Source organism: Dipodomys spectabilis, unplaced genomic scaffold, assembly GCF_019054845.1.
Source record: "Dipodomys spectabilis isolate Male_0828 unplaced genomic scaffold, ASM1905484v1 ptg000082l, whole genome shotgun sequence".
Taxonomy (NCBI): Eukaryota; Metazoa; Chordata; class Mammalia; order Rodentia; family Heteromyidae; genus Dipodomys; species Dipodomys spectabilis.
In genome coordinates, this window is record NW_024870759.1 from 4,113,868 (window position 1) to 4,133,775 (window position 19,908).

Consider the following 19,908-nt stretch of genomic DNA (forward strand, 5'->3'; position numbering starts at 1 on the left):
TTGTCTTGGAAAAAAAATCGTGATAAGACATACTTGTTTCTAACAAATAAGTAATGTAATGGAGTGGGAGTGGAAGTGAACGTTCATTATGCGCACCTCAAATAGGCCATGCTCTCAGAGCAAGTAAGCTTGTCATGGCACATATAAAGTTCATGTAAAGTGGGAAGCAGTCCCTGGATGAAATACAAGAGATTATCTAACCTGTTCCTGGAGGCATCTGTGGTACAGGCTTCCCTGGATTAATAGGATTGAGGACACAGAAGTGGAAGGGGAGATATGAAAGAAGGGTCACAAGACCAGACATTTCTGGCCTACTGAACTCTGGAAGCTGCCAAGCTCTCAGAATAATTTCCACTTGCTAAATTCAAGTGTCATTTGACTGCTTATTTCTTCATATTTCTGCTCTTTATATTTTAGGAGCCAGTTCTTAAGACTTGAACTTGTGGCCTTGCACTCTTGCTTAGCCTCTTTCCAAGAAAACCTGGAGTTGGAGATAAGGGGCTGGCTTTGCATACAAATCCTCGGATCTCAGACCTTTAAATCTCTGAGTAGATAGATATGCTCACATTTTTGAGTAGATAGAATTACAGGCAAAAGCCATGGATTTCAGCTAGTATTTCTACTCTTAATTCTGTTTTTATTCCCTTATATTGAGACAGTTTAGACAGGGAGATTCACCAAAATGGTTCCTTGTAAACCATGCCAGCAGAAATTAGCATGCTTATATGTAAAATAACTTTAATGGCTCCCTAATAATAATTCTAAAGTACTAATAGCTGTATCATGAAGAAACACTTTCTACATTATATAAATTGGGGATGAGTGAGAATGTGGAAAGGGGTGACATTGATCAAGATGTATTGTATTCATAAACTGCTTTGTTAAATGGCAATTCCTTCATACAACTACTTGAAGATAATTTTTAAAAGGGGGAAAAAAGGAAGGGCAGGCATTGGTGGCTCACACTTATAATCCTAGCTACTGAAGAGAAAAGCATCTAAGATTCTGAGGATCACTGTTTGAAGCCAGCCTGGGCAGGAATGTCGGAGAAATTCTAATCTTTTCAAATTCAAGCACCCATGCTAGCACAAAATGTTATGTAAATTTAATCTGAAGTGATTAATTTTCCCACTGATAATTAAATCTCAATAGTTTGGTGTCATATCCTTTAACATAAAGTTGTTTTTGGAAAACTACATTTCAACAACTTGAAACAGATCTAGAGTAGCACTAAGAATGCCACTCAGTAGCTAGATAAGCATTTCTGAATTCGGAGAGGATAGAAGCCTATTCATCACAATATTCCGAAGGTTTGTGAATGTCTATTATTACAGGGACACAAAACACACTGCATCTAAAAGTGCTATTTCCTCTACAACCCACCAGAAGTTTCCAGATACCAAAGGTTTCTTTTCTCTCTTGAGGATGTTTCTTTTTTTTTTTGAGTAATTCAATTACATCAGTTTCAATATCAGGCAATAAAGCATTGGGGATGTGGCTGCTTGTGGTAGAGCACTTGTTTAGCATACACAAGGCTCTGGGTTCAAATTCCAGCACTGAAAGTGAAGAAATAAATAAATCAATGGGCATAACCATGTTCCCTTAGCCTAATATGATTAAGGCTGCACATATCAAGATATATTGTATGCATAAACTGCTTTATTAAATGGCAGCTCTATAGTACAACTATTTAGAGATAATAATAAAGAGAAAAATCTACCTTACATTAAAAATCACATAAAATATTTAAAACAGACCTGATTTGAACAAAGGATCTGACACTATGACAAGCAGCATACTTGATACTTTTAAAATTGAGATTTAGAAATACACACGTAGACCCATGAAAAAAGTAAATCAACTATCTAGTTTATATGAACTACAGTTTTCACTTGGGGATAATGAAATAGCTCTTCTTGTCAAGAGTTTCAGAAATAGACACAGCCATCAGAGATGCTTTCTATAGGTTAAAAATAATAAAAGTTTCCAGGTGTTGGTGGCTCACACCTATAATCCTCGCTACTCAGAAGGCTGAGATCTGAGGGTTGTGGTTCAAAGCCAGTCCAGTCAGGGAAGGCTATGAGACTCTTATCTCCAATTAACCACCAGGAACCAGAGGTGGCACTGTAGTTCAAGTGATAGAGTGCTAGTCTTGAGCAACAGAGGTCAAGAACAGCACAAGCCCTGGGTTCAAGCCCCATGACCAACAAAAAATATTAAGAGACCTAAGGCCAAAGACATGGAAGTTATGAAGGTAGAGAACAAGAAGTTAGTTTGAGGTGAACTTCCTGGCTGTAAGGTATTTATCAATCTTTATTATTGTGTAGTCTTCATTAGATAGAACCACAGATGATCAAATCAGCATCTTTGTCAAGATAGCAAAAGCCTTTGCCTCATGGGGTCATTGTGTTTCATTTCTCTCAGGAGTGAGAAATAGTAAGAGTATATAGCTAGATATAGTAAGAGTATGTTGCTAGAACACATACATATCTGTAATCTGCATAATCTGGATATTTGTAAACACACCAATATTTCCCATTTCCTCCAGCAGAGGTCAGATGAGAGCAACCCTGGATTATGAAAATCTAGAAACCAGAAGGATATTTTAGGATGATTTTCTTAAGATAGGAAAGTTGAGAGTCTTAAAAAGTATTTTCTTTTCCTCATATTTTCAAATTGTATTTTACAATCATGCTTTACTTTTTTAATAATTAAAAAGCAATAACATCTATTCTAAAATTTATAAAGAGCACCCTTACACATTTACCCTTTAATAAGTTAGTTACTACTGCTTAATTACTTATATTTTCTTAGCTACACATTGATCATTGGAAATAAAGAAAACCACCACTGTGAAAAATCATTTAAGTACAACATAGCTTCCACAATTGATAAGCTGACATCTTTCTCAAACAAGGACTTCCTGGCAACAGTAAGATCACGAGGATAAAGCCAAGCCTCTTAGACAACATGGCTCTCAACTTGACAAGTATCAATGCACATACTCTGCCAACAGGGAAGAACTCTAGTCATCTCTAGAGAAATATAAGATCTGGGTACTTTGAGAATTTAGTTTTCTGCAAGTCATATGGGTACAATGTGATTTACATTTAAAAGAGCAAAGAACCCAATGTTTATTTACCCAGAACTGCTGGTTTTTATTCAACAAATAATGCTATCATCCTGTTATATTTTCATCTGTAATTCATCTATCACTTTTTTATGCCAGTCCTGAGGTTTGAACTCAGGGCCTGGGCTCTGTGCCTTACCTTTTGCACGCAAAGCTAACACTTTACCATTTGAACCACAGTACCACTTCTGGTTTTGGGTGGTTAACTGGAGATAAGGATCTCACAGACTTTGCTGTCCCAGTTGCCCTTGAATTGCAATCCTCAGATCTCAGCCTCTTGAGTAACTAGGATTACAGATGTAAGCCATTGGCATCCACTAATTAATATATCTTTTAGAAGCAAAAAAAAAAAACAACAAAAAAACAAAAAAGGCTTACAAGATTATGCTAAGTTGAATGAACTCCAAGGCACGGACACAAAATATTTCTCTTTGTTGTTATTGCTTTTAATGTACTATGTGATTTTTTTGTTTCTTTTGTATGTTCTTCCCCCTATGTTATATCCTCTGTTGTCACCACTGTATTTTATTTTGGTACCCTGGTATTGCATATATGTTTATTTCAATTAGAGAAGGGAAAGGGAACAACAGAATGGTTAGACAAAGGACAAAGGGGAACCAATGCAATAGCAATATATATAAGACAATATGTCGGAAATGATCTGTACAACTTTTGAAGGGTTGGGGGAGGAAAAGTAGAAAAATGAGGGAAGGGGTAACAAGTTTGACAAGAAATGTACTTATTACCTTACTTATGTAACTATAACCCCTCTGTACATCACCTTGAGAATAAAAATGTTACTAATAAAAAAGGCTTATAAAACAAAATCTGAAGGACAATTAAAGCACATATGTATTACTGAAGGAAATCTTTTTCCATCATGACAAATTAACAATTGCTTACTTGTTGTTATAGTAAATGATTTATATAGCTTATTATTTGTCCTTTGTGATAGTATCACTCACAAATAGAAATATGATAAAGTTATTTATGTTACCCAAGAGATTGTTGTGAGTTTCTTCTTTTTTGTTGTTCTGGCTTGTTGTTTGGTGGTACTGAGGCCTGTACCCTGGACCTCACCTATGCAAAACACTTACTCTATCACTGAGCTATACTCCCAGTCCCTCTCCTGTTCTCTAAGGAATAATTTCTACCTGTGAGGAGTATGTCTCTCATCTAAATGGGTAAGTGAGGAGAAGAGAAGAAAGATAAAAACTCAAAATCTCTGTCAGAGCTTGGCATGGTAGTACACACCTGTTATCCCAATACATAGGAGGCTGAGGCAGGAAAATCACAAGTTTAAAGCCAGCTTGAGCCACATAGTAAATTCCAGGGCAGCCTAGCTTAGAGACTTTGTCTCAAAGAGAACAAAACCCTGCTAGTTCTTCTGTGGATTTCCAAGGTGGGACTGAGAATAGGTCACCCTCTGTTTTTCAGAGATCATCCGTGATTTTTTTGGACCAAAGTGAGAATCCAGGAAAAACAGAATAGGGAGAGGTAAGAGAAGTGAAAAGCATTTGACAATCAGCAACATGATGGGAGACTGGACTATGGAGACAATGTTACTAGTGAGCAATCCTCAGAGTGCTATGGGGTCTATGGGGTCAATAAAATATCTGATCATTCTGAACTGATAGTATTCCCCAGTTTAAAAGTCATCCATTATACACAGCTTCAGTCATGTCTACTACACATAAATACTGGGTAGTTTGAGGAAAATCAAAATGAAGTTTGAACTCAGGTTGGTATACAGAAAAGGGAAGAAACGAGTCATAGGCCTTGAGATACAAATGAGCTTAGGGATCATGGAGACAACATGTGACCATGAATGAGAGATCTGTCCATTCATAAAAATCATGGTGAGAACAATGGACTGTTCTTTGAAAAAGATGGGATTTGGAACCCAATCACATTTATGTTAATGTCTAAAGATGACTAAATAATGTTGAGTGATATATGGGACACAATGATAAAATTTTTCAATTCTATGAATTGGATCACAAATAATCTTTATAATATAAAGTATAGGGTAATTCTTGTTAACCTGTACACAGATTTTTAAAAAACATTAAAATGTCAATGGTATTTAATATATATATATATATATATATATATATATATATACATATATATTTGTCAGTGATGGGGCTTGAACTCTGGGTCTGGGCGCTGTCCCTCAGCACTTCAGCTCAAGGCTAGTGCTCTACCTCTTGAGCCACAGCGCCACTTCCAGCTTTTTCTGTTCATGTGGTGCTGAGGAATCAAACCCAGGGCCTCATGAATACAAAGCAAGCGCTCTACCACTGAGCCACCTTCCCAGCCTCTTACGTAGGGATATTTGATAAAGAAATCACAAATGTTTTTCTTTACTGAAATTGTTAAATATTTTACCAAATGGATGATGTTATTTTATCATTAACCTGCCAAACTAAGTTCAGAAGTACCACCTCAGGATTGGAATTGTTGCTCACGTGACAGAGTACTTGCCTAGCAAACACGAGATTCTGAGTTCAAATCCCAGTGCCTCAAAAATAGGAAACATATCAAAAATGTCACCTAATTCCCCTCTGATGATAATGAATAAATTCTCAGAGTGATTGAAATCCTGCAGTGCCTGTTTTAAGCTTACCTTTACGTGGTGAATCAGGCGTTCAACTTCATTCACTTTGTAGGTCTCCAATCCTAGATCTTTGGCCAGTCTTAAGATACGATTCTGGGTTGGCCCAACGTAAGATCCTCCAAGGTCCACATATTTAACCTTTTGGTTCTGTTTTCCCATAGGAAAAAATTAGAACACATGTTTGTGAAAGCACTCCTTACATAAGCAAATTGATATTGCACAAGTTATTGGTACATTTGAGGTGCAGCTAAAATGTCTCCTTACAATGTATGAAGGCTCACTAGACAAAAAATACGAAAGGGAAAAAAAGTCATTTGCTAATTCATATATTTAAAAAATAGCACCAGAGACTATTTGGTCATGATTTGAACCTTTGAAATGACTTCTCTGTTTAATAATATTTAATATGATTTTGAATCCACATCATTTCTAAAGATGAAAGAGCAACTTTTTGAATTAGAAATTAACAGAACCAAATTACCTCTTAGTCAGGGTCTAATGTTTCTATTTACTTGTTTACTGTCTAGATTCACACTCACCTCCTGAAAAAGGAACACGATAAAGCAAATGTAGTACATACACCTAATGAAATACTATTCAGCCTTCAAAAAGAAGGAAACTGTCATTTGGAGCAACATGGATGAATCTGAAAGCTCATAATAGTAAACTAAGTAAATCAGGGGCAAAAGGATAAATACCACATGATCTCACTTGCCTGTGGAATCTAAAACAAAAGTTGAGCTCATAAAAGTAAAGTAGAATGATGAGGGGCGTAGGCACTGAGGGAATGGACAGTTATTGGTCAAGGTATACAAAGTTTCAGTTAGACAGGACCAATAACTTCTGAGATTTGTTATACAACAGGTAACCTGCTCTGTAATAATGTGCCATAAATTTCAAAAGAGCTAAGTAAATTGTGGGTGTATTGCCTCAAAACATGTTAAATGAGGCGATAGATAATCTTGATTTAATCATCCCACCTTGTATCCAAAACATATTGTACTCCATAAATGTATTCTGACTGATTTAAAATAATATAAACTTAAAACAAACAAAACCAAGACACATATCCCCCACAAAAGATTAAATTTTCTGGCTAAAATGATTAAAAATTAGAGGTAGAAAGTACAAGGAATTGTGATATTTTTCTTCCTAGTTCATACATGTGTACCCATGCACATGCACACAAACATTATCCACATTTCCAACCCTCTTTGTTCTAACTCTCCAGTGCCAAATATTATGAAGTAAGAAGACCAAAACATGGGAACGAACAAAAGAGAGAAAGATCTGTTTAGTGACTTCCATCACTAGCACCAAAAAATTAAAAAAATAACAACCACAGAGAGAGAATTTTTTCTGCTTATTTTACATTATCTTGAAGTAGTTGTACAAAGGGGTTTTAATTCAACATGTCAGCTTATAAGTACAATGCAACTTACTTAATGTTACCCATCCCTTTGTTCTCCCCCGTCTCTCCCAAACCCACTCATCCTCTAAAGTTACCTGGGTCTATTTCTGCATGAATACATTCATCCACACTTCCCCTCTCAACTTGTCTTCCCCTTCCCCTTGACCTCCCCCCTACCTCCCTGACAACATATACCCTAGTTTCCTGGTCCTCATTTTATTACAGTTGTGAGTTGCTCAAGACTTTTACTTTTTAGATTGAAGATTTCATTTTAAATTGGAGATTTTCATTCAATTTCTAGCCAATCAGAAATAATTTCATGGAATTAAAGACTTTGGGGGAAAATAAAACATTAAAAACAGAAGCCAGCTTCAGTTCCACTTTCTCCTCTCCATCCTTTGTGTCTTACCCTAACAGTGTAAGTTCTGCCTCCCACTCGGTCGCGAGCTTCCAGAACCACCACGTTCAAGCCAGAGTCATGCAGAAGTTTGGCTGCTGCCATTCCTATGGGGAAGAGCATTAAGACATTAGGATCAAGCCAGGTGCCTGTGACTCACTCCTATAATCCTAGCTACTCTGGAGGTTGATATCTATAGATCATGGTTCAAATCCATCTCAGGCAGAAAAGTCTATGAGACTCTAATTCATCACTCAAAGGCTGGAAATAGAGCTGTGGTTCAAGTAGTAGAGCACTAGCTTTTAGCAAAAAAGCTCAGGGACAGTTTTCTGGCCCTGAGTTCAAGCCCAGGACCAGCACCAGGAAAGAAAGGAAGGAAGGAAGAAAGAAACAAAGGAAGAAAGAAAGAAAGAAAGAGAGAGAGAAAGAGAGAGAGAGAGAGAGGGAGGGAGGGAGGGAGGAAGGAAGGAAGGAAGGAAGGAAGGATGTGTATGCCCTAGGATCCTTCCCCAGTACAGCAAATAACACCATGATCCCTCACTTATCGCAGGAATTATGATCCAGAGCCCCCACCATAGGTGAAAATCCTCGAAGTAGCAGCGATAAACAGTGGTCCCTTGCTATATCAAGGTTACTTTATGGTTGCGTCACAGATTTTCACCTATGGTGGGGTCTCTGGAAAGTAACTGCCGTGATAGGTGAGGGATCCCTATTTACCTGTTTGTTTTAAAAAAAAAAAAAAAAAAAAAAACAAGAAAACAAAAGAAAAGAAAAATAAAAACCCGTGATACAGTGGAGCCACAAAAAAGTGAACCATGATCTAGCTAGGGATGACTGTTAAAAAAAAAATATGATAGCATACTAATTCAGTGAACTCTTTCATTGAGACAGGTATGATTGATACTCTCAATGGATGGCTGTTGAAACTAAAGGCTAACTAAATATCCAAGGTCACATACTGAGGAGGTGGCAAAACCAGCTCCAACCTAGCTTTTGTGTTTACAACATGACACTTGACCTTTTCTTGGAGCCATCCTTGACATGGATTGCCTCTCCGAATGCTTGCTACAGAGAGAAATTACATTTCCAAGGATATTTTCTCTTTATTGGTGATAGGAAAGGACACTTAAATCTTGTGAATTGATAAGAATCTGTAGAACATAAAATATGAGCCAAGCCTTCAGTCACCATCTGGTGGTGATCTGCAGAGAAGAAATCCATTTTTCAGAGAGGCAGATTTGACATTTCATTATTTGAATGAATGCATCTGCTCATCCCTGTCCCCAGGGAGCAGGGCCAAAGTTTCCAGTTGGTGGCCAAAGTAATGATCCCAAAGGCCACACTGGCACACAAGAATTGCACAGTCCAGACTTCAGAATACAAGGCATGGATTTTTAAACTCTGTTTCCTAACTAGATCCTCATAATGGTGGGGGTAGGGGAGACTTTCCTGTTTAAATGCAGGATTGCAGACAATTCAATGACATATTTTTTTTTTATCTAACATCAGTTCAACAAATGAAATAACATGCAGCCATGGTAACAGCTGTTATCAGTAAGTTTAGATAAACCCCAGGAGCAGGGTGAGGTTTAAACAAAAGGATACAGAAGGAAACCAACCATCATTCATTGACACTAGTATATTAGATTCTACAAAAGCTACTGTCGGTTAGTGAATGCAGTTAACCATTAGTATCTGATGGGAAAGCTAAATAGTTATTAAAACAAACCAGGTGCTTATCAAACCATGGAAGAGAGTTCTCTCTGCTGTGTACCTTAAAACATTATAAACAGAAAATTGCAAAAAAAAAAAAGTCTTTACACTCTGAAAACATTACAGGATGGAATAGGAGAAACCCTGGGTCTCCTTGGCTCAGGCCGAAATTTTCTGAATAGAGACCCGGAAACACAACAAATCAAAGAAAGGTTGGACAAATGGGATTGCATAAAGTTGCAGAGCTTCTGCAGGGCAAATGACATAGCTAGCAAGATCAATAGAAAGCCCACGGATTGGGAGAAGATCTTTACTAGCCATACAACGGACAAGGGTCTCATATCTAAAATATACTTGGAACTCAAAAAATTAAACCCCCCAACAACAAATCCTCTAAGAAACAACTGCCCAATAAATAAGTGGGCGAAAGACTTAAAGAGAAACTTCTCTGAAGAAGAAAGAAGGATGGCCAATAGACACATGAAGAAATGTTCAACATCCCTAGCCATAAAAGAAATGCAAATCAAAACAACATTGAGATATCACCTCACTCCAGTTAGAATGGCAAAAATCAAGAACTCTAACAACAACAGATGCTGGAGGGGATGTGGACAGAAAGGAACCTTACTTCATTGTTGGTGGGAATGTAAACTTGTTCAACCACTTTGGAAAGCAGTATGGAGGTTCCTCAAAAGACTCCACATAGAGCTCCCCTATGACCCAGCAATCCCACTTTTGGGCATTTACCCTAATGTTTACAAACAAGACCACACTAAAGCTACCAGCACAACTATGTTTATTGCAGCATTATTTACCATAGCTAAGATATGGAACCAACCCAGATGCCCCTCAGTAGATGAATGGATCAAGAAAATGTGGTATATATACACAATGGAATTCTATGCCTCCATCAGAAAGAATGACATTGCCCCATTTGTTAGGAAATGGAAAAACTTGGAAAAAATTATATTAAGTGAAGTAAGCCAGGCCCAAAGAAACGTAGGTCCCATGGTTTCCCTTATTTGTAATATCTAGTAGATGTATGAATCAAGCGGAAAAGGTCAGATAATGTGATGTCAGGAAAATGAACCCTTAGATGTGTATTTTAATGTTTTTTTCTTTCATGCATGTGTTTCTAACACATTTATAAGATTATCTCTTTGTTGCTTTGTATGTCCCTCCCCCACAGTATAACCCTTGCTTTCACTATATTTGATGTCAGTATAACTTGTGGAGGAGATGGGGAAAAACCAGTTGTTTAAGGATACAGGTGGACCTGTTGCAACAATGAGAAGTACAAGTTGTCATGTCCAAAACGAGCTTTACAACGTTGGTGCGGGGGGGGGGGGGGGGGCTGGGGGGGGAGGAAGGAGAAGGATTGGGATTAGGGGGGGAGGGGGGAGGCTGGGAAGGGATGTGAAGGGTAAACAAAGGAGGAGGCTGCAATGCTTGGTAAGAAATGTACACATTATCCTGCCCATGTAACTGTAACTCCTCTGTACAGTATGTTCACAAATAAAATTAAATTAAAATTAAAAAAAAGTCTTTAAATGGGGGAGACACTAGAGTATCTTGTTGAAAATTCCTTGCAATTTATCTCACTAGTATTCTCTTGGGGAAGGAGGGGGTAATAAAATGCTTGTTGAGCATCAGTGACCAAAACTTGATTTGAAAAAATAATATCAGTGGCTTAGGAGATTCACTCCCTTTTTGGAAGAAGAAAGTTAGGTTATCTAAAAAATTGGAGCGTGGTCAGGAGGTGATTAAGATAGCCAGGAAGCTGGTTGTCAAGGAAATCTCTCAGGGATGGGGATCAAGGATTTAACTGTTCAAAGAATAAGCAAACTAGCTGGGTGCTGGTGGCTCATGCCTGTAAATCCTAGCTACTCAGGAGGCTGATATGTGAATCATGGTTTGAAGCCAGCCTGGGTAGGGAAGCCTGTGACACTCTTATGTCTCATTAACCATCTAAATACTAGAAGTAAAGCTATGGCTCAAAGTGGTAGAGCTTTAGCCTTGAGTAAAACAGCTGAGGGATAGTGCCCAGGCTCTGAGTTCAAGCCCCATGGCCAACAAAATAAAACAAACAAGCAAAAAGAATAAGCAAACAACTCTCCAGAGCCTCATAGCTTACAGAAGGGACATTGTTGAAGAGTGTCTTTCTATGTTGGTTATTTCAGGTTTGTTTTTTTTTTAACACATTTGCCATAGAGACAAAAGAGTGAAAGATGATGATACAGTCTCTGAGAAGATTGGGAATTTTCTTTTTTTTTTTTTTTGGGTCCGGTCGTGGGGCCTGAACTCTGGGCCTGGGCGCTGTCCCTCAGCTCTTCAGCTCAAGGCTAGCGCTCTACCACTTGAGCCACAGCGCCACTTCTGGCTTTTTTCTTTTTGCTTATGTGGTGCTGAGGAATCGAACCCAGGGCCTCAGGCATGCAAGGCAAGCGCTCTACCACTGAGCCACCTTCCCAGCCCCAAGATTGGGAATTTTCAAGTACAGAAAATACTACTGTAAAAAAATAATCCATAAAGTAGCACAAACATTTGTCCTAAAAATACAAGGCAAAGTAATTGGCATATTTAAATATGCAGTAGTTCTCAAGAATAATACAATAGCAGTTTTAAATGGAAATATTCATGATAACTACAACCTCCACCACAAAAGCATTGGGTCTGTGTGAATTTTTTTACATACAAACTTGCTTGATCATCAGCACAAGATGGAAAAAATCTACATTTTTATCCCCATGTATAAAAAAGAAGAAAAGGCACTTTAGAGACAGCCAGGGACATGGTATATATTGGACAAATAGTAAAGTGACAGAGGCAGCAATTAACTAAAAACCTGAGCTTTGGTTGCCACCTTTGGACCATAAAGAAACTAAAGATACAATAACTCTATACATGGATCCTTGCAAAATGTTTTAAAATCGTCTGCTATGTATCTAATTATAGGTACTTTAAATATCAGGGTTTTTTCTTAAATAGATATTTGATTTTCACAAACAATTTAAGAGCAAACAATAGTCACTGTATTTCTCAAAAGCTAATGAAACTTATACTGAAGCCAGTGCTTCAGGCCTAAAATCCCAGCTACTCAAGAAGCTGAGATCTGGGAATTTCTCTTCAAAGCTACCCTGGCAGGAAAGTCCGTGAGACTCATCTCCAATTAAACACTAAAACGTCAGAATTAGAGCTGTGGCTCAAGTGGTAGAGTGTCAGCCTTAAGCAAAGAAGCTAAAGGATAGCACCCAGGTCCTAAGTTCAAGCCACAGAACCTCAGTTAAATCCTTAGTACTGGTATAAAATGATAATGAAACTTAAATTTAATTTCTAAAACCAATTAATATTTCACAAACAAATAGTTATCTGGAATTTTCAAAAGCAGTCATTACCTGTCCCTGACAGGCCCTTGGATAAAAGATCATAGCACAATACACACAAAAGTAGTAAACTAATAACTCATGCCATTAAATTATGCAAATATCAGGAGGTGAAGGTAGGAAGATCATGAGTTTCAGGCCAGCCAGGACAACAATAATGAGGCCTTGTTTCAAAAGACAAAAACAAGCAGCAAAATATTCCACCTCTCTTCCTGAGTATTTTATTTGGAAAAAGTTTCATTGAAGTGATAATTATATAAATTAGGACTAAATCTCCAAATTATTTTAAAGACCTTGAAATCAATGGCATTATTAGCATTTTCTGCTTCGACATATGAAACCATCAGAGGAGAATTGAAACCACACAGTAGAGAGGAGGGGACTTGATTAGGACATAAGGATTTTTTCTCACTTTAAAGTTAAAAATGGATTGGGGGACTCACTATAACCAAAATTGACAATGAACTAATTGACAGTACCTCAAAGCACCACTAATCATGTAACCCTGGTGAAAGACACATAAACGTTCCCTCAGAACCAACAAAAATCTTAGAACATACAAATAGCCTTCATCACCTTGGTTGCTTCTGACAAAACATTGATTTGATGGAGAAATTCTAACATCCAAGTGACCTTCTGATCAAAGAACTGGAATTCTTTGATGTTTCCAAGCAGAGTGGTTTTTTTTTAGTTATTTAACACAAATACACCCCAAAAGGGTCTCGAGTTAGAAGAAAAACATCCTCAACTGGAAATTACATTCATGAAAGAAAAGTGGTATTTGTAGGTAAAATCCAGATGTTACTTGTAGAACTTCTCAGCACAGAAATAGAAAAATCCCTGAGCAGGTTAAACCACATTTGAAACAGCTAACACTTGGGGCACTGACTGTGTGCCAGATTCTCTTCTGTTTTATATATCAGAACTTGTTTATTCTTCTACCATCTCTGTGGTATGAGAAAATATATAAATCACAGCGCAGAAAGGACAAATAATATGTCTAAAGTTACATAGCTAGGCAGGAGCAGTATTTAAATCCAGGTAATCTGACATCAGATAACCAGCACACTATCACTGTAAAATTAACAGTTTCACTGGTTAACTTTGAAATGCTGTGTGTGTGTGTGTGTGTGTGTGTGTGTGTGTGTGTGTGTGTGTGTGTGTGTCTGTAATCCCAGGTCCCCAGGTACTTACCTGGGAAGTGGAGATAGGAAGATCATGATCTGAAACTGGCCGGGGGGAGGGGGGGGTGGGGAAATGTGTGAAATCTTGAGAAATAAACTAAAGCTAAAAGGGCTGAGGATCATGGCTCAAGTAGTAGAAGTAAGACTTCGAGTTCAAAGAAATTCCTGTACAAGAGTATAAGGGGAAAAAAAGCGAAACGCTGGAAATCATTTTAATACCATGCACGATCCAAGTATCAGACCCTCTACTAGCATATTCATGCCTTTATACGAATTACCAAAAAAACACATGTTTACTGTCAGGCAAATACTTAAAAGGTTTGGTTGTCAGGGTGTTGCTGGATTGCAATCCTCACTCACTGCATTCTCTGGGTGTCCTTGCAGCTCAGAAACTTATTTCCTAAATGATAAGAATATAAATATCTATTCTTCCTCTTCTCTGTGCTAGGACACAGTGACACTTAAATCATTTTTGAATACCCCTCAACAAAGATGACACTGTTTTCAGTGAACAAATAAATGACGACAGTACTACCTATGTAAGCATAAGTAGTTCTGATAGAGGATAGTAATAAAAATCTTTAGACATACTGAAACTGATTTCTTCTAGTCACATTGGGTATGGTAATAGATACCCTTTGCCTTCAGAAAAGGAAGAAGGAAGATAGCCACCCCATAATAATAACTACCTGACATTTCTACAACAGTGCACAGCTTGTAACACCCCCATACATTCATGAGGCAGCCATCATTATTACCATTTCATATATTTGGAAATGGTGGCTCACAAATTCAAGGTTGTCTTCTGAGTTACAAAGCTAATAGTGTTCTGAAACCTAGCTGTGTTTCTGTTTCCTAAGTGTTTTTCATTAGCCACATTGCCTCCTGTAACATATAAAGGTTTAGGCTGTTACACATAAATTCTCTAAGTAGACAGGATTTTAATTAAAATCAGAATTTTTTTCATTAAGTTTCGTGGAAGGAATATCTTGATAAAAAGTCACCTAGAGCTTTCTAATGTCCAAAGCCCTGGGATGCTATCATCAGGGATGTGAATACCTTTGGTCCAATCAGCATTCTCCACTATTCATTAAGAGGGTCTTTCAGTGCACACCTATGAACCTAGCACTTAGGAGGCAGAGGAAAGAGAATCTTGAGTTCGAGGCAAACCTGGGCTATATCTCAAAAACCCAGAGAAGAGGGATAAGTCTTGGCTAAATAGTTCCTCCTCCTTAAGTTCACATCAGTGATTCCTTGGGAACATGTCCATCACAATTCGGAAGGAAAACTGAAACACAACACAGACCACACATATTGATGTTAAGAAACAAATCTAGACTTCTATTATTCATAGTGTGTCCCCCAAAAATGAAAAAAAAAACTCCAAGCTTTTTTGAGGGCACGATAACCTTTGCTCTGTTTCCTCTGAGACAATCAAAATATAGAACACAAAAACAAATGGCAATAGCTTGTAAAATAAAGGAGACCTTTACTGAAGCCTCAGGCCATAGGGGTGATTTATGCTCTTGAAGAGGAAAAAAACAACTATCAAGCCTCCATATGTTGCCATGGAAACCTATCTTCAGATGCAGCCACTAAGAGATACTAGAATGAGATTGCCTTCTGAGGCCTTTCAGAATGTCGAAAACCATAAAAATTGTTTCTTCATCACACTTTAAATGCAAATGATCGCATTTTTCTAAAATGTCAGCAATCATAATGATTCTTGCTTCATATACAAGCATTTGTCTTTTGCTTTTTGTTGTTTGAAAGAAGTTGAATATATTTTTTATGTATTGGAACTGTGGCAGGCAAAATTTGTTTTTAGTTTATCGCAACATAGTCTCTGAGGAATAAAGAACAGAAACAAAGAAATTATAGCTTTGTCTTTCTCAAGCATAAGAACTACACAATTCATCTTTAATACTGCTCTATAACTTCTAATTTTTGTCCCAGATTCTCTTGGCAATTAGATGAAATATGTGTGAATAAACATACTTTCGTTTAAGAAAACTGGATTTTTCATTCTAGGGCATATTCCTGAAGGATTTTAAGTCATCATACAATAGATATACTGCATGCCCATGTTTATAGCAACACTATTCACAATAGCCAAGCTATGAAACTGGCTTAGGTACCCATCAACCAATGAATTGATAAAGAAAATGTGGTGTATGTGTTTATACATATGTATATACATGCATACACACAATGGAATTTTATTCACCCAAAAAGTACAAAATTAGATCATTTATAGGGAAATGGATGAGACTGTCAGTCTGTAATTAAATTAAATGAGACCAGATGATCATTATATAGATGATGTATCTTCCCAAATGTATCCATGCTGTAAAATTAGAAATTTGAGTGATGTCAATATTGTGAATAAAATGGATGTGATTTTGGTGATTGTTCAGGATAAGAAAATACAAATTAAAACAAAGCTTGAGATAGATGTATGCTAAAGATAATTAGGGGTAAACTGGTGTGATGGTTATGAGTTACTGTGAAAGGCATCCAAAACAACACGGTAGAGATGAAGAAAGAAATGGATAGACAGAGATAGGGGTGAACAGATTGAGAAAACAAAAATGTAGTAAAAAGCAATAGTTGATAGGTATATGTCTGCTGCACAGAGATTTGAAATTTTTCCTAATAAAGAAATTCTAGCAGGTGCCAGTGGCTTACACCTGCAATCCTAGCTACTCACCAGGCTGAGATCTAAGGATTATATTTGGAAGCCAGCCTCAAGTCTTTGAGAATCATCTCCATTTAACCACCAAAGAGCTAGAGTAAAGTTATGATTCAAGTGGTACAGTGCTAGCCTTGGGTAAAAAAGCTCAGGGACAGACCCTCAGGTCAAGCTCCATGACAGGCACCAAAAACCCCCACAAAAATCCTGAGGGAGGGCTGGGAAGGTAGCTCAGTGGTAGAGTGATTGCCTTGCATGCTCGAGGCCCTGGGTTCGATTCCTGAGCACCACATAAGCAAAAAGAAAAAAAGCTGGAAGTGGCGCTGTGGCTCAAGTGGTAGAGCGCTAGCCTTGAGCTGAAGAGCTGAGGGACAGTGCCCAGGCCCAGAGTTCAGGCCCCACGACCGGACCCAAAAAAAAAAAAATCCTGAGGGAAGAAATCAAATCAATTTCTACTCAACTGGCCTCATCAGAGACTTAAATTAACATATTGCAGAACTCCATCAGGAGATACAGTATATACTATGTGCCTAATTTCATAGCCTTTATGCCTTATTGGTGTGAAGAGGATAGATTTTTTTCTTTTTTAATTTTATATTAATATATTTTTTATTGTAAAGATACTGTAAGAGGGGTTATAGTTACTTGAGTAAAGTAATGAGTACATTTCCTATCGAGCATTGTTACCCCTCCTTTGTTTTCCTCCTATCATCCCTTTCTTCCCTAGATCCTCCCTCCCCACCTCTACCCCCAAAGTTGTAAAGTTCGTTTTCAACATAGTGTCTTGTACATCTCATTGCTACAATGGCTCAACCTGTATTCTTATTTCAGCATTGAATTATTCTTAATGGAAGAAATTTCTTCTGACGTATTTTGGAGGATATACCTAAATACGTTACCCAATTTGGTCTAAAATTGGTGGCTTCCTCTCAAAACCAAACCCTCTTCCTATGCTAGAGAACTTTCTTCCATATGCTTGTATGAGGCCCTACAACCAGAAAAAAGTATCCTCTTCCTTTCTTCCCAATAATTCAAATATTATTCATACCACCATTGTTCTTAGACTGTGTGTTGTCAAGGAGTTGATATCTAAATCATAACTTGCCTTCTAGACAAGAACAAAGATTTACAGAAGAGATACCACAAGTGCAGGGAAGAGGGTATAATATCAACAGCAGAACATATGTGGTGATGCTCTCCTAATATTACATTATCTAGAGCCATTTGTGCCATCTCTTTCAGAGAGTGAGATCAGGTCGTACAGCAGCTCTCTAATTTTATATTCTTCCTTAAAGATGCTTGTGATTCTTCAAACTGTTAGTAATCCACAAAAGGGTAACTGTATAGCTGTGAGATACTTCATCCTCAGATCATCATCAAGGAAATGATTGAATCATCATACAATTAACTTAAGTTCATCACGAGGTTGTCACAACTGTACCAGGCTATCATCAGTGGTACTGCATCTTGTTTTATTCCTGTTTCCTTTATTATTCTCAGACTATGGCCTTTATTTTGCACACCTGTGTTCTTGTCTGTTTTTCTGAGTTGATTTCAAAGACACACACACACACACACACACACACACACACACACACATACACACACACACACACACGAAAGAAATGGAAATCTCCTGCCTTCAAGATTTTAAAGAAATGCCCCCCCCCAAGGAGTTCCCCACCTCTGGTTGGTATCAGATTGTCTAGCTTAAGCTCTTGGCACATAGCCCCTAACCTGATCCTCATGTAAATATTCTCCACTTCCCCCAAAGAATTGAAAGGTGGTAGTTGAGACATTTATTCATCTGCCTTCTTTTGGCTTACTTGTACATTCAATAAAGGTTGCTTTCTTTCTCCCTGACACTTGTGTCTTGGGCATTGGATTTCTGTGCATGCAGTACCTGAGTTCCATAATACAATGACAAAATTGTCTAACAATACACATTTTAGAACACATTCCTATCATTAAGAAACAGATGTCAGTCTTTGGAAAGGGAGCTTCCAGGAAAGGCCAGAAGCACAGTGAATATAGCCAAGTTGTAGAAAAGTGCCAAATGATGCAATGAGGAGGAAAACTCAATGGTCTACAAAGAAAGGAACCAGAAGGCATCCTCTACCTAGGACTACCAAGGCAAAGGCAGAATAAATTGAGAAGACCTGAGATCAATGCCTGGAACCTGGAGGAAGGGAAAATGTGCTCTCATATCTGAAGAGCTGAAAATTAACTGAGAAACAACCAGATAAGTAAACTTAAAAAGTACAGTGTTGAGTATTGAATTGTATCATCTCCCAAATTCTTATGCTGAAGTCCCAATCCCCAGGACCTCGAAAATTTCACCTTATTTTTTACAAAGATTATAATGTTAAAATAAGATCATTAGGATAGACCCTGAGCCAATCTGACTGATATCCTTATAAAAAGGAGAAATTTGAAAAAAAAAAAAAAACAACCATTTGAATCTTTATCTTGGGGTTCATTTCACTTAACATCAACTTATCTGACCTTTTCTGCTTGTCTCAGACATATACTAGTTATTGCAAATAAGGGAAACCATGGAACCTATGTTTCTTTGGGCCTGACTTACTTCACTTAATATAATTTTTTCCAAGTCTTTCCATTTCCTAACAAATGGGGCAATGTCATTCTTTCTGATGGAGGCATAGAATTCCATTGTGTATATATATACCACATTTTCTTGATCCATTCATCTACTGAGGGGTATCTGGGTTGGTTCCATATCTTAGCTATGGTAAATAATGCTGCAATAAACACAGTTGTGCTGGTAGCTTTAGTGTGGTCTTGTTTGTGATCATTTGGGTAAATGCCCAAAAGTGGGATTGTTTCTAACATATTTATAAGATTATTTCTTTGTTGCTTTGTATGTCCCTCCCCCACAGTATAACCCCTGCTTTCATTGTATTTGATGTTGGTATAATTTGTGGAGGGGAAGGGAAAAAACAAATCGTTTAAATAGGGATACAGGTGGACCCATTGCAACAATGAGATGTACAAGTTGTTATGTTGAAAAACGAACCTTACAACCAGGGGGGTTGGGGGTGGGAGATGGGAAGGGATGGGAAGGTGTAACAAAAGAGGAGGCAACAATGCTTGATAAGAAACATACTCATTACCTTGCCCATGTAATTGTAACCCCTCTGTATGGTATTTTCACAATAAAAAAAGGAGAAATTTGAGTCAGATGCAATGGCTCATGCCTGGAATCCTAGATACTTGGGAAGCTGAGATGGGGAGAATCTCGGTTCCAGGCTAGCTCAGGTAAGACTCCATCTCAACAGAAAAGGCTGGGCATTGTGGTGCATACCTCTTGTCCCAGGTATGGCAGAAAGCATAAGTAGGAGGATCACAGTCCAGACT

At 37.8% G+C, this 19,908-nt stretch overlaps 1 protein-coding gene across 1 annotated transcript in view; it reads right to left on the minus strand.

Moving 5' to 3' along the window:
* Positions 1-19,908, minus strand: part of Maob (monoamine oxidase B) — a 116,801-nt gene that overhangs the window by 72,284 nt on the left and 24,609 nt on the right. The window contains exons 2-3 of the mRNA XM_042683653.1: positions 7,571-7,665; positions 5,760-5,897 (exon numbers count right to left, since the gene is read on the minus strand). Of these exons, the coding sequence (XP_042539587.1) occupies positions 5,760-5,897; positions 7,571-7,665 (233 nt within the window). The remainder of the gene's footprint in view (positions 1-5,759; positions 5,898-7,570; positions 7,666-19,908) is intronic.